Raw genomic sequence first — 15446 nt, 5'->3', positions numbered from 1 at the left:
TGTCAGAGCTGCTGTATATGAACGCCAGTAAGCTGGGGCTGAGATTAGCTGGAACATAGAGTATCTAACACTGCAGCTGCTGGGCTTTCAGTGTGTTTGCCATCAGGGGAAAGGCAGTGTTTGTCAATGGTATTTTCTTGAACGGCTTAAAAATAAAATGGAATCTGTGCTTTTGAAATAGCTTGTGTCCTACCAGTTCTGCTTGTAACTTTCCAGAGGCAACAAATCTAACCTGCATTTCTGTGCTCTCCAGGTTGTCTAAAACTTTAGTAAAAAATATTAAAAAATAAAACCTACAGAAGCACAACAGCTTGATCATATTCCTGCAGGGTCCATGGAAGCCGATAAGGTCAGACCTAACCATGCATCTGGCTGGTTCTTTCCTGCAGGGTCCATGGAAGCCGATAAGGTCAGACCTAACCATGCATCTGGCTGGTTCTTTCTCCTGCTCTGTGACAGTGCTCAGATTTATTCTGGATTAAATTTGCCAGAGCCTGTTGAGTCCATCTCTGTCTAACAGGGAACGTAGGAACCCCAACAAGTGATGGGTAGGCAGCATATGGCTTTTCATTCATTCTGAATGGCAAATTTCAAAATCAGGCTGGCTGGTTGTGCCCATACCTAGAAGTTTAAAAGCCAGATTTTCAGAGATGCTGAGCACCTTTGCAAATCGGCCAATAGGGGGTCTTCAGCTCGTCTAGACCCCCTCTTTCCCCCACCACTCTGCTGTTCCAGGGACTGTTGGATGGATACTGGATGATTCTCTCTGGGATGCAGCCTCTAAACCTGCGGCTCTTGGAAAATTTCAAATGGTAAAATTACCTGATTTATTTGTTTAGGGTGCAAATGATTTCTGTGGGTCCCCAAGAGACCACAAACCCATGTGGGGGCTTACAAGTAAAAACAGCTACAGAGTCCTTTCAGTGAATCATGTCATTTTGGGCCTATCATACTTTATCTTAACAGAGGTCATCATGGGAAGCAGGGTGGGCAGAGGGTGAGGCGCTGAACTGGGGCTCAGGTGACTGGGGTTCTCTTCCTGGCTCTGCTGCTAGCCTGCTAGGTGACCTGGTGCAAACTACTTCACCTCTTTTTGTGCCTCAGTTTCCCCATCTGTAAAATGGGTCTAATGATGCCCATCATGTAAAGCACTTTCAGAGCATGGATGAATCGTTATATATGTATTTTACTTTGCCTCTGCCACTCATAAAATCACATCAGCCATAGCCAGTGTGTAAAATTAAAGAGAATATTTCCTATTAGGCCAACTAATAGCTTCTATTTTGACACCTACTTCTATTAAAAAATAGTCCCCCAATCTCCTATTGTCTTCAGCCCAGCCTCCTGCACCAGGTAACGGTGGTAATGCTTCTTTTCAGTGTGAATGTGGTTGTAAGCCCTGTGGGGTAGGGATCGCCTCTTTTATGTCTGTAAAGCTCCTTAGCACCAATGGTGCTATATAAATAAGAGCACAAATCTCCATTTCTACTTGCTCCCAGAGCTGACTTGGAAAAAACCAAACTGCTTTGCCAGCATCATCTCTCATGACGAGGTGCTGTAAGTAAAACATAGCACTGTGTTCCCTGAAATATCACGTTCATGTAGGCTTGTTTGAGCCCCTTTTGGTGACCTGCTTGTGACTCTGGCCAAGATTTTCAGAGTGACCAATGATTTTGAGTTCAGCTTGAGACAGCTTCGAGGGGCCTGATGTTCAGAGAGCGGGTGCTCCACATTTTCCGAAAATCGGGCCCTTTTAAGATGCCTGGAGTTGGACAACAAAATCACTAGCAGTTCCGAGAATCTTGGCCTCTACTTTTCCTTTGCGCAGGTCAGGAGGAATGTGGGCATGGCCAGTGTAGCGAGTCTAATATTTCAAGGCAGGTCATACCATGTTCCCAGTTGCATAGATGTCAATATTATGGAATGTCTGGTGTCTTTCCTGTTACTAACCCATGTTGGTTTGGAGGTGGGGGTGGGGGAAGACCTTAATTCCTTATTTTAGATCATGCTGACTTCAAACCTGTCCTGCTGGTTGCGAATTTTAATGCAGTCTGGTTTTAAATAATTTTAAACCAGATTTGTCCACTGTCGGATGGCGAGTTGGAGATCACATTTATGCTGTCGTTCCAGACTGTTTCCAGGCAGATTCTCCTCCACTCAGCACACCAGCGTGCCATTGATTGCAGTCAGCCATTCCTTCCTCCTGGTTGGCCTGCGCCATTGGGAGCAAGCAGTGCTCTATAGAGGGCACTGTCTGTGTCGAGACAGGGAGCATGGCTGGCTGAGGCGCACTCTCTCCTGCGGAGCCAAGTTAAGAATGAGCCGCGTGTAATAAAACACCTTTGCTTGGCTCACCCTGAAGTTGTGTCTCTTGCCTCCCAAGGAAATCCATTGGGAGTGAGATTAACTGGCATAAGTGGGCAATGAGGAGAACGGGATGGAGTTTTGTCTTGGGAACCCTGACCAGTGCTTGCAAACTTAGGCACCTACATCACCGACCCAGCGGTTTCATTTCCAGGCACGCCGAGTGTCCATAATGGCGGCTGAAGACAGTAGATGCTGCCTGGGGCCCAGCACCCCTGAACATCCAGCCAATATGTTGGTGCCTGACTTCCCACCATGGCCTTCCCAAGTGACTAGTGATTTTGGAGGTGTTCCTCTTTGGGTGCCCAGCTTTACCACGGCCCTGACTCCCAGAGGGTGATGCCTCAGCAACATCACTAGCCATTTTGGAAAACGCTGGCTCTGCGTCTGAAGGCACTGGAAGCTGCCGGTCCTCAGCACCTCTGAGAATCAGTCCCCTCCGTCTGAAACGTTGGCCTGGACAGAGTGATAAAAGTGGTGAAACAGGGCCTTGTCGGGGCTCCCCGCTGTGCTGCAAAGAGGAGCGCCCAGCTGTTGGGGTGAGCACAGCGCTCGTGCCTCGCTCTATAAAGCAGAGCGTCCGCTGGGACTTGGGGCCGGATGGAGCGGCAAAGTCGGTACAGGACAGACTGGGTGGCAGTGTTTGCTGCAGAGCCCCATGCTGCTCCTGCTCCGAAAGCCCCAACCAAACGGCGACTTGGAAACTGCTCTGGTGACGGCGCGTGGTGAAGTCGGTCTGTCTGCACCGCTCTCATAGGCCTGTGTTTGTTTTTCCTTCTTCCTCTTCCCCTGCCCTCCTTGTTCCTGCAGGACCATATTCCGGTGCCCTATCAGCCAGATTCCAGCAGCAACCCCTCCTCAACGACATCCTCCACCCCCTCCTCGCCGGCCCCACCGTTACCGCCCAGCGCGACGCCGCCATCTCCCCTCCACCCCTCCCCGCAGTGCACGCGGCAGCAGAAGCAGTTCAACTTGCCAGGTACCTCGCTGCGTGGAGGCTGCCCCTGCCCCTCCACCCTCCCTCCCCACCCCCACCCTCACCCCCGGGCGGCACCGTCAGGGGCTTGGAATAAATCGCTCTGTAACAAAGGCAGTTCTCAATCAGTCTCACGGAACTTGCTGAGTCCCTCGTCCACGGCGGAGTCCATTCCCAGGGTTTGGCAGGGATCTTGCCTGAATACATCCTCAGGGCAGGGAGCCAAGCTTTTGCCCTATTACCGTTGTGGAATGCAGGGTCCACTTCTGGGGTGCAAACAGGATGTTGAAAAACTTGTAAAGGGTTCAGAAAAGAGCTTCAGGACTGATTCAAGGTCTGGAAAATTTGCCTGATAGGGAGTGATTGACAAGGCCCATACATTACAATACAGGCCCATCTATTTGTCCAAGAGAAGGTTAAAGAGGTGACTTGATCCCCATCTACAAGGGGAAGAGATGTCCGAGAGCAGAGGGCTCTGTAATCTAGCAAAAAACATAACTAGATCCAATGGCTGGAAGTGGAAGCTAGACAAATCCAGGCTAGAAATAAGGGGAGGGTGGGGGGAATTTACAGTGAGAGTAATTCACTGCTGGAACAACCGATCAAGGGACATGAGGGCTTCTCCATTGCTTCCAGTTTTTAAATCCAGTCTGGGTGTCTTTCTAGAAAAGATGCTCTAGCTCAGTCGGAAGGCATGGGCTTTGATGCAGGAGTGACTGGGAGAGGTCCTCTGGCCTGTGTAACGTAGGAGGTCAGACTAGATAATCTCAGCAGTGCTTTCTGGCCTTAAAACCTGACTCATCTTGTCCAAGTGCAATGCCCGCTCCTGGGTTTCTTTGAAATTCGCTGGCTCTGCAGTCGGTGGCTTTGCATGCACTCCGCTCTGGTGAACGGCTCCCGAGGGAAGGGTGACACCCTCAGCTGAACGCCATGATTTGCAGAGCGTGGTCAGAGGGAATACTGGCTTTCTCAACCAGCCTCTCCTCTGCCCCATAGAAGGATGGGGGTTGAACGGGGGTGGGGATTAGCAGTATCCTCCCCAAACCAGCTTCCCCCATTTGATATGCCAATGGGATGACACGGCTGATCTTTAATAACACGATGGCTCCTTCCCTTTCTTTTGCACGTGAGCAGTGTTGACACGTCCGTTGCCATCATTAGAGTCCAGAGCTAGTAGCGCGTTAAAATGGACAGGGACAGTTCCCCCTTTCTGAGCTATTGCTCTAGGCTGTATTGGTTCCATTCCATTCATGTTCTGAAGCTCGACTTCACAGCCATAAGGGTGAGGTATGTCCTAAATGAAGGTCTGGGTTCTGGTGCACAAGCTGGCTGCCTCCTGAAAAGGGCAAATCACTGAATCCCCACTGACTGGCCCATTTCAACCTTCGAGAGAAGCACCCCCTCTAGGAGCAGGAATTCACTCCCGGCCCATTCATTCTCTTGGCGGGCAGTCCACTCTTCATGGCCCTGGCAGTATTCGCCCATTCTGGTGATGCTGCCAATTAGTGCCCGTTTGTTCCTGGTAGTTCCTGTGTCATAGAAAACCATTAACCAGGATCAACACCCATTTTCTTGTTGAAGGCCTCTAAACAGCCACCCGCCGGTCACCACTTTCACCTACTGTCAGCCAGGGCTTGAATTAGACCAGTGGTCCAGCATCGTGGCCAATGGCTTCTGAGCCACACTGGTGATTTTATTTTGTGGCATGGGTTCTCAGCTTGAGGGTCACCATCAGGCCATGAGGGGTCATACCTGTCCTCATTACCTTTATGGGAGCAAGGTAACATGGAGTCCCAGGAGGGAAACAATTGGGTACAGTTGTCCTAAAGAAACCAGATCTTACACCTTTCTGCTTGGCTACGTTTGATCCTGTCCCTCATCTCCTTGAATCGCCTGGAAAGGCTGAGAGATGGGGTGAGGGGGATTGAGATGAGAATGAGTAATGCTCACCAGAGAGGTACCAGACTTTGCCAAATGGGGGAGCTTGCCAGCAGCAGCTGAGGTCTGCCATTCCTAAGCTTTCGAGCTGCCTCCTTTGCAGACAATCTGTAGCCTTGCCGGAAATTCACATGAAATTGTCGTTCCATTAGAAAGTCAGAATGGACAATTGAGGGCAACAATGAAGCTATGGGAAGTGCTGCAAGGAAGCACTTGAAGCATTGAAGGTCTTGTTGAGAGTTGCTTGGGAAGGAACAGCTAGTGCTTAGGACAATGTGCGGTATTGGGTGGCGTTTGTTTTTTTTTTATCTAGTAACTGCACAGTGCACTCTCTGTAAGATATTTCCCTGATCTAAAACAGGTAAGTCAATGCTTCTGAGCTACATACAGGCCCATTAGCAGCTCCTCTTTCACCCCAAGTCATTGGGAAGTTTGTTCAACATTTAAAAAAAATGCACATGTGGGACGTTTAATGAGTAAGTGAACGAAGTCTCCTAACTCTCCTGTGTGATAGATGCAGTACGTCCCACTTATCCCTGTTGCACAAATGGGGAAACTCGGGCAGGGATGCTGAGCAACCAGCTGGGGTCACATCACAAACCACTGGCAGAGCTGTGATTTCGCTCTAGCCCCAGCTCAATCTTGACCACACAGCCTCCTGAAAGCAACCAACCAAAGCCACTGGCCAAGGCCAGGTACAAGACGCGTAAACAGCGACTTCTGGTTGAGGAAATCCAGAGCAGTGCAGAGGCTCTGGTTCACATCTTGGCTGAATGATAATAGGCAGAACATACACAACAAGTCCTATCTCTAGATGCTGCTTAATGACTTAAGTCCACGCTGTGGGATCCAGCACCAGGCAGGGGCTGTGCAAGGTTTCTTCATGGAGTGGCACCGTGCATCACAGTACAGGTTTGCCACAGTCCTGGCTGCGCCATTCCTTGGCCTCCCATGAGCAGAGGCAGCTGTTTGGGCTGACCTGGCCTGTGGCTTTATGCTTTGGACAAAGGCTCCTTTTGGGGGTAGGATAAATGCAGACTCTTGCATCATGTTGAGTCCTGCGCCGCCCTTAATTAAATCGTAATGCATGGGAGGAGGCAGGCAGGGGCAAGCTTTGAAATGTCCCTCCTGGCTCAGTGCTGGCCACTAAGAAACCACCAGCGGTTCCCTGCCGTTTAGAACTGCCATTGCAGTCGCTGGGGTGCATTTGCCGTGGCACGGTGGCTAGGATGTTGGGCAGGGTTCTACTCCCAGCTCTGCCACTGACTTGCTGTGTCAACTTGGGTGAGTCATTGGGCTTCCATGCCTTAGTTCCCCCATCTGTAACATAGGAATAATGATACTGACTCCACCTTTGTGAAGTATTTTGAGGTCTGTGGATGCAAAGCAGCAGATACATGCTATTTGGTATTATTACATCCGGTAATTAATTTCACAGGTAACTGCTAGCAACTGTAGTGACTGAGAGGTTTTAAAAGCACCTACGTGTTGTAGTTTGAATCAGGAATTTAGTGGGAATTTACCAACTTGCCCTGTGCCCCAACTCGGATGTGCCTGGTTCTCAGGAGAGGTTTTGTGGAGTGGGCATAGGATATTCCAAAGCGATACAACTCGGGCTAATGAAGGAGCCCTGGTGGCCTGGGTACCCCACTCACTCATCTCATTGTCTCCTCTCCTTCTTCCCGAGTCAGCTTGCTGACCCTACCTGGCTTCCTAGTGGGACTGTCTAAGCAGACGCAGTGTCCAAGAGGAGCACGGGAGGTTGAGGTTTCATTAACGATCCCATTTTTAGCTTCTGCTCTTCTCCACTGACAGCTCCTTCTCCCCACCGGAGCCCAAAGGGACTAAGATCCTCAAAGCGCTGCCCAGAACAGATTCTGCTGCAGCCTTGATCTGCAGTATTATCGAGGCAAAGCTCTTCTCGTTCTCTGACAAGTGTGGGACGGGATAATTTTGCACTGGCATAGTCCCCTCCTTCTCCTGGGAGATGTGAGAGCCCCGTCCACACTGTCTGCCTGAGGGAGAGATTTCCACACCTGTGTTTTCAATTGTATTTGTTTTTAATGATGATGAATTTTGTTTAAAGTGGAAATATATATATAAAATCAGTGCCAGCAGCTTCTTGTTGGAGGCATGTGGCCGTTCGAGCCATCTGCTTGCAGTGGTGGCCCAGATGCCCATAACGTGAGTCATCTCCACGGAATCATGCGCGTTCATTCCAATGAGTTAATTAGACAAATTGGCATTTACACGGAGTAAACTCTGGATTGCCAGTCGCCAAGGCAGTCCATCCTCGCTTCCCCGGCAAGGAGCAGAGAGACCAAGTCAGGAAAGATCAAACTCCTGAAGCTGTTACCTGCGTGGCAACTCAGAGCGAGGGATGCTTTCTTAACACGTTTCGTTAGCAGCCCTGCGCTGAGTGAAACGACACCGAGCAGTGCTTGGGATGCTTTTTCATCTCTGTGGAAGGGCTAGACCCGAGCAGTGCGTCCCACTGCTGTCAAGATGCTAGTCTCAAGAATTTCAGCTTTCTTCAGAAGCTTTATACAGGGTTAGGAGGTTTGAAATGTAGCTATTTCTCCCCAGGAATCCAAGAGGTGTCCACTTTGATCTCAGCTCAGGGGAGAGTCGTTCCTGTCACACTGTAAACTGTGGTCTCAGGAGTTAATCAGGCGATGCCGAGCCAGATCCTTAGCTGGTGTAAATCAGCATAGCTGTATTGGCTTCAGTTGAATGCTGCGGATTTACACCAACTGTGCATCTGGCCCCATGGGTCAAATTCAGCTGAGGGTAAATGGGTTCAGCTGGAGCAGAGCTAGGTGCAGTTCCACCGTGGCTTAAGTCGCTGTCCCTTGCGGTCTTTAAAGAGTCCACGGTGCTCTTCACAATAACACAGGGGTCCGTTCCGATGTCTTGGCCAAACTCCTCTGTATATTTATATTTGGGTTCCCTGAGTATCCCCCATTGCTTTAATGGAATCCAATGTTCTTCACTGCCGCCCCGTAGCTATTGTGTAAAGCTGCATCAGCGATTCCAGAGGTAACTGTGTTTTGGTGGTGGAAAAAGTGACTCTTCTGCCATATGGACTTGATTCAACTGTGCTGCACCCCACAGACCCTATGGAAACAGCTTGGTGTGGGGCTGGGATTCGTGCCCGGGAGAAGGCAGGTGATTCTGCTGCAGTTCTGCAATGCAGAAGCAGCTTTAAGTTTCAGCCCAGGCTCCCAAGAAGCCTCGATGTGCCCCATCAGTGCAGCTCCCAGGTGCTCTGCTCCAGCTTAGTGTCTGGACAGTGCCAGGGGGCTTCGGGTGGGTGGTTGTGTGCGCTGCTGTGACACCCGTCCCTTTCCCACAACCACAGCCAGATTTTCCATTGCCCGGGGACCTCAGTTTGGTTTCTGCCTCTGAAAAGCCTCCATTTTTCCCTGCCAGGTCAGCCATGTCTCAGTTCAGCCACTTGCACCATCCTGATATTGCACCCTAGACTGGGTTTTCATGGCCCTGGCTAGCTTCTGGGGAGCGGGCGGAGTGGGGGGGGGGAACTTACTTTTGGAGTGGTGTTTTAATGTAAGTGCAGTGACTGAGGGCAAGTCTACACTACAAAATTAGGTCGACGTAAGTTACATCGACATACAGCCACCGCAGTAATTAAATCACTTTGCCATGTCCACACTATGCTCCTTGTGTCGGCAGTGAGTGTCCTCACCAGGAGCACTTGCACCAATGTAGCTGTCCGTGTGGGGCATTGTAGGACAGCTTCTGAAAGGCAACAACGGTCGATATAAGCAGTGTCGTATCTACGCTGACACTGGATCAACCCAACTACATCGACCTAAGCGCTGTGCCTCTTGCAGAGGTGGAGTTATTAAGTCGGCGCAGAGGGCGAGTTACGTCGGCAAGAGCGACATTTTAGTGTAGCCGCTTACAGAGTTAGGTCGATGTAAGCTGCCTTGTGTCAACCTAACTCTGTAGTGTAGACTAGGGCTGAGACCAGGCATTTTTAGTACATAATTGCATTTCTCAGCTGTTTAAGAGCACATGGCTCCAGCCTTCTGGCTTTCAACATCTACCTGAGATGTAAAAATCACAAGGAAAGGGGCCCTCTGTTCTGCATCCTTGGTTCATTGTCACATGAGGTGTGATCATCTCTACCCTCAAACCAGCAGTGTAAGGAGCAGTCCCATCTGCACTTTTTGGGTAGGATCAGGCCCTTTGTTTGTTGAGAAGCACTCCCCCATGATCTGAATTGAAGGTATCTGCTTTTCGTGAAGCTGGAGCCAAGGCTGAGAGCACTGACTCCTGCATGAGTGGGGAAGAAGGTGCACCGTGGACTGTAGGAATCCCATGGAGTTGCACCTGTCCACTCTTTCCCTCTCCTAGAACTGAGGAGAAGACTTCAGTTTGTGAAGTATCAAATGCTTCCTTTCTCACCGTACAAAACACCAACCAACTGCCTTCCTTCTGATCGTCAAAGTGCCCCTCTGTGCTGGAGGAAAGAGGGCTGCCCTGGTCTTTGCCTGTGTGTTCAGTTACCTTTTTTCTGTGTTTTGTGTGCCTTGGAGCTGATGTGCAAAGTTTCGGTGCATATATTCTGTTATATAGTGGCCATCATGTACTGCTGGGATGCTATACCATTTACTATAGTATGCAGACTGAACATCTATATTTAAACAAAATGGTTCCAAATGGGCTGGACAGTCTGCCGCTTTGGGCAAATCCAGTAAAGTGGGCGAAGGCAGAGAGTCCCAGAAAGGAGGAGCTGGAGGGAGACAGGGACAGGAAAAAATTTCTGATGTGAAATAACCTGCATAGAAAGGCTTGGTAGTGGGTCTTGCAGGCAGCCATCTGCTTGCAGAGCGGCTTCTACAGTCTGAGGTGACTCAGAACTGAGAAGGTCCTTCCCAGGCCTGATCCAGTTGGGTACCTTGGGATGGAGAGCAAGGACAGCTTGCCCATCACACCCGTCCATAAGGACAGAGTGAAAGGGGTGGGGGTGCTTGAGTATCTCAGATTTAGATTATGAAGACTGTCAGGAAGACCTAGAACTGAATTCACCTGTGTCCCCCTAGAAGCTGTCTGGTTAGCTGCCACGTCCTTCCCTGTTGATCTAGAATGCAGTTGTATTGCTACCTGAGAGATGCCCCCTTCTCTGACTGCCACTGGGACAGCTGAGACCACCTGGGAGGCTGTTGACAACAATCCCGAGACTGATCACTTAAGGGATGAGGGCAAGGCATTTTCAGAGAAGGGTCTTTGGCTAGAATTCACCTCCCCCATGGTCCTGGTAGAGACCGAGGCCTCTAGGCTATGTCTAAACTGCAGTCAGAGGTGTAGACATACCCAAGCTGACTTTGATGTAGCTTGAAGAACAATAGGGGTGAAGCCAGTACATACCCAGGGTCCTGAAGAGGGGGAGGCCAGCTTGTGTGTCTGCCCGTGCTGCTGTGACTACTGCTAACGTTACCTGAGCTAGCTAGATCCAAGCCAGCTTGGATGTGTCTACACACACTGTAATCCCACCTCCCAACTCAGCATAGACAGACCGTAAGCTCGTCTGTTTTCTCACGTGGCCGCCTGAGGGGCTTGTGTGGGAGTTGGGTATATGGGGTTGAGACTGGTTGGGCTGATTTTGATCAATGTGTCAGTGTAGCTGTACGTGGGGAGGGGGTGCGCTATGGGGATGACTGTGGTGAACACATTTTTAGAAGTAGAGCCACTCGCTTCCTGGGCAGTGAGATGTATCGGCCCAGCTACTGGGCTGCGATGGCACTGACCGGGAAGGGAGAGGACGGGCTGGTAAGAAGCAATAATATCAAAGGTCGTTCTGTTCCCCACACCTTTTAAGAGCCATCCTTGATTGTTAACTGCCCTCGAGTTACCAGCTGTACCTCTCTTGTGCAGTGTTCATTAGTTAATCGATTGCTTAATGGGTGCCTGGTGCCTTAGATGTGTAGTCTAGAAATTTCAAAGGAAACCAAAGGACTTAAGTGCCCAAATCCCATTGGCTTTCAATTGGGTGGCCAAATCCCTCAAGTGGCTTTGGAAATCTCAGCAGCAAAGTGCTGCATAACTGCTAAGCTAAGTGCTGAAGACTGTAGAATGAGGGAGTTGAATTTTGTTAGATAACATGGCTCCTAAACATATCTATGTCACGTAAAGCAGCCAGATGCTGGCCTGGTGACCTAGTTGTGTCGTGGCTGTTGTTATTGTCGTGCCGTCCACAGACTTGGCACAAGGTACAAAATACGCAGTCCCTGCCCTGAGGAGCTTACAGTCTAAGGGCATGTCTGCACTTCTAGTTGGAGATGTGAATTCCACCTCGAGGAGACATACCCACGCTAGCTCTGATCGAGTTAGCATGCTAAAAATAGAGTATAGCCGCAGGAGCATGAGTGACTGGCGGGGCTAGTCACCCGAGTTCACACCTGTCTAAGATGCTAGGTATGCATTTGGGGCAGCTACTCCCTACATTCTATTTTTAGCACTTTAGCTCAATTTAGAGCTAGCGCGGTTATGTCTCCTCAAGCTGAAATTTACATTTCCAGTTTGAAGCGTAGACCTACCCTAACTAACAGACACAAAGGAACTGGGGCATGTTTGTGAGAGATTTAACTGACGGCAAGTCCATGCCCTGCGCTGCCATGTAGGACAGTGGGATCAGATGCCCAATTCTGGTCTCTTCCTCCCCGGTCCAGCAGAAGCTGGATGCTCTGTGATACAGGACATAGAGGTTTACAGATGCCACCCTTCCAATTGTGCTGTGTTGCCCTGACGTTGCTCACTTTTTTAACTTCTTCCTTTCTCCATTGCAAGCTTCCCACTACTACAAGTACAAACAGCAGTTCATTTTCCCAGGTAAGTCATTTCAAAGTGATCATAATCAATTGCCGTAACGTAATCAGCTGGGACTTAAAGGGTGGGGAGGGGTTTTGGGTGTGTTCCTTCTAGAAATGAATAATATGAGGATGATTTGACTAAATTACTGAGGGTGAAATTCATACCCTGTGCAGAGGGTCTGCTTAAGTCTCTCAGAATATGGCGGTGTGGGGGTGAATGGCACCTGTGCCTTGTGCTGGCTTTCTGCACAGGGGTGAGTTTCACCCTACAGCGAGTAAATTCACCCAAGAGTTTGCAGTGTTTTTCAAGTGGGCCGGTCTCTTCTGAGGCAGTCCTCAGGGCTAGGGTTTTCTGTGGGGAGGAGAAATGTAGTATTAGATGAGGAAAAGGAACGGGCGGGAAGCCCTGTTTGGAGGGTTTTCCCCTGCCCTGATTGAGGGCAGGTGGCAGGAGGTTTGGGAAGCCGTGAGGGTAAGAAACAGGTAGTTGTTTGATGGGTAAATCCATCCCTAGGCAGGTTTGTTTTTTGTGACTGTCAGCTGAGCTATTGAGCCTAGAGAATAACATCGATGTGACGTTCAGCACACATGGCTGTAAGCCATGGCGTGGGAGGGAGGGGCGGGTCAGCCGCAGGATGCAAGGAGAAGCTTGCCAAGGGCAAGAAGTAGCTGTGGAAGCATCTGCTTCCTCTGGGTGTGACCGTGAAGGGTGAACTTCACATTAAACCAAGGCAGCCAGTGCCAGCCGGAGAAGCTCCTCATTGGCCTTCTTTACCGATTATAAGGTCCAGAGGAACTAGTAGAGTCTCTCAAGGTCTTTTGTCCATCCTCCAGGGGGGTCTCCCTACCAGTCTAACACCAACTGCCTCTGTCAAACCCAGAAGTGGCCTGATTCTCCACTGCTTTGTTCCTTGTGGAGTCCCGGGTGCTTGTGCAAGGAAGTGCAAAGTGCTGAGGGATGTGGAGCACCCTGACGTGGTAGCTTTTTATCCCTGCTTTGCCCAGATGTCCAGCAGGTGCAGTGCTGTGGGAAAGTGGGCCTATAGGCCTCGCTCAGTGGGAGCCAGGATGTCGCCACTTCATCCCATAGTTTCTCTTTCGCGACAACCTCTCTTCCCTTTCTCCTCCCCTGCCATCCTTCTCCGCTTTCCCTGCCCTCTCCAGGGCCCTTCCCCTGCCTTCACCTGACTCACTTTGAAACAGGACTTCCTTTTCTCCTTCTCCCTCTTCCCTGAATCCTGGTCTCCTGTCGCTGACTGGGCCTTCCCCTCTCAAAGGCAGTTCTTCCTCCCGCTGGTTGGTTGGTTGACGGATTGGAGGTGTCACTGCTGAGGCAGTGCTGATGTCATAGAATCATAGACTATCAGGGTGGGAAGGGACCTCAGGAGGTCATCTAGTCCAACCCCCTGCTCAAAGCAGGACCCATCCCCAATCTTTGCCCCAGATCCCAAATGGCCCCCTCAAGGATTGAACTCACAACCCTGGGTTTAGCAGGCCAATGCTCAAACCACTGAGCTATCCCTCCCGCCCCGATGTCAGCTTGGCCTTGGTTTGGGTGCAGCTCTGAGATGGGATAGAAGAGAGAAGTAGAGAGACTGGGCTTGATTCTCCTCTCCCTTATGCAGGGAGTGAGAAGAGATTGTGGGCCAGGGACTTGGGGAAACCCCAGGAAATAATGGTTGTCGCCCTGCCAACAAACTTCCTAACTTGGAAACTAAACTCAGGGCAGCTCTGCTCTACCTACAGCATGTCTCCCTCTCTGTTTTCACACTCTGCTCTCCTTTGTTTTCAGATGTTGTGCCTGAGACACCGACCCGAGCACCTCAAGTTATCCTTCACCCAGTGAATTCTAATCCAATGTAAGTGGGTCTCTTGCCTTGTCTTTTTACTTCCTCTTCACTTCGTGGTCTTCACTCCCTTGCACCCTTGCTTTTGGACACCTGCTAGGGACACAAGCCCCTTCACTGGTTTTGTGACTGACAGCTGCCTGCTTGCTTTGTGCAAAGGTCATTCATGGAAGCGGCAAACCTGTTTATTTTGATAGGCAGACCTGTGCCGATGGATCCTGCTGTCCGACTAGGACCAGTATTCCAGGGGAATGGTCAGAATGATCACAGTGGGGACAGGAGCTCTGTCAGTTGCCTGTGGATTAACAGCACTAAAATGTGAAGATTGAGCTAAAGAGGCACATGGAGTACGCAGTCCCAGCCTCCCCTTCCATCCTGGCTCCCAGTCTCCTTGCCCGTCCAGTCTCACCTTGTAATTTACTCCTGTCCCTCCCATGGTCTGGCTTTTGTTCCCTCTGCATTCGAATCAGGCGGCTTCCTCCACCACACTGCCTGGGGGCCGGCAGGGGGTTGCCTGCAATCTTTTCCAGTGCCCAGCCTGGAGCAGCAATTACAGGGAAAGTCGGGCTTCGCCCCTGTAGCCCTGGGATGGAGCGTGTTCAGTTGGTCTGTGGGGATGCGCAGTCTGGTCAGCACTAGGAGCTGTGAGAGACTTGAGCATGCTCAGTGAGGATGGGATCCTCAAAGATTTGAGGGGCTAAAAATCTAAGAAGTCTCTCCTGAGCATGTGCAAACTAACAGTTTTCCAAGGGCTTATAATTTGGCCAAATCGGGGTTTATTTTTGCAGAGATGGCAAAAGGCACATTCTTGACACAAAGGCCAGGCCAGCCTCCTGCCAGATTTCAAACTCCTATTTCAAAGCACAGGGACGTGAGAGCTGTTCAAAGAAAAGGGTGCAATTCTTTTTTCCCCTAGCCTCGTTCTCAGAAACGGCTATACCGTTTTGTCTGAAATTAAACAAACAAACTCTCCGAAGCAGACGCCTATCATGGAAAACATCATAAGAAAGGCATAGTGGGTCAGACCAAAGGTCCATCTAGCCCAGTATCCTGTCTTCCGACAGTGACTAACGCCAGGTGCTTCAGAGGGAATGAACAGAACGGGTAGTCATCAAGTGATCCACTTCAGCCACATGGTTAAAGTTTGGAAAAATTCTATGCAATTGAAAACAGGAAGCATTGGATAACCTTAATAAAAGCAGCACGCCCAGCTCCACCAATAATATTTGTTAAGATCCCTAAGGTTTGCATTAGGTGTCTAAACAGCTCCTGAAACTTGGTATATAATTGGCAGCTAGGAAAAGCTGTCCCCAGGGGCCTTTGTTTTTGCTTTTACTTGTGGCTGCTTTCCCTGTTTAGCTCAGTGTTCCGTAAGATCTTCCTGGCAAATCTGATCAGGGTTGCATTAGCAGCATCCAGCAGCGCTGTTAAATTTCAGGAGCTGTTGCCATTCCTTTTTATAAACTCCAGTTTTCGGGGATTATG

The 15446-nt window shown here is 50.1% G+C and overlaps 1 protein-coding gene across 1 annotated transcript in view; it reads left to right on the top strand.

Moving 5' to 3' along the window:
- KSR2 (kinase suppressor of ras 2) overlaps window positions 1-15446 on the top strand; it is a 271742-nt gene that overhangs the window by 176764 nt on the left and 79532 nt on the right. Inside the window, exons 10-12 of the mRNA XM_077835018.1 lie at window positions 3175-3343; window positions 12092-12133; window positions 13907-13973. Coding sequence (XP_077691144.1) covers window positions 3175-3343; window positions 12092-12133; window positions 13907-13973 — 278 coding nt within the window. The remainder of the gene's footprint in view (window positions 1-3174; window positions 3344-12091; window positions 12134-13906; window positions 13974-15446) is intronic.

This window comes from Eretmochelys imbricata, chromosome 15 (genome assembly GCF_965152235.1).
Source record: "Eretmochelys imbricata isolate rEreImb1 chromosome 15, rEreImb1.hap1, whole genome shotgun sequence".
Lineage (NCBI taxonomy): Eukaryota > Metazoa > Chordata > Testudines > Cheloniidae > Eretmochelys > Eretmochelys imbricata.
This window is presented reverse-complemented; position numbering and strand designations above follow the sequence as displayed.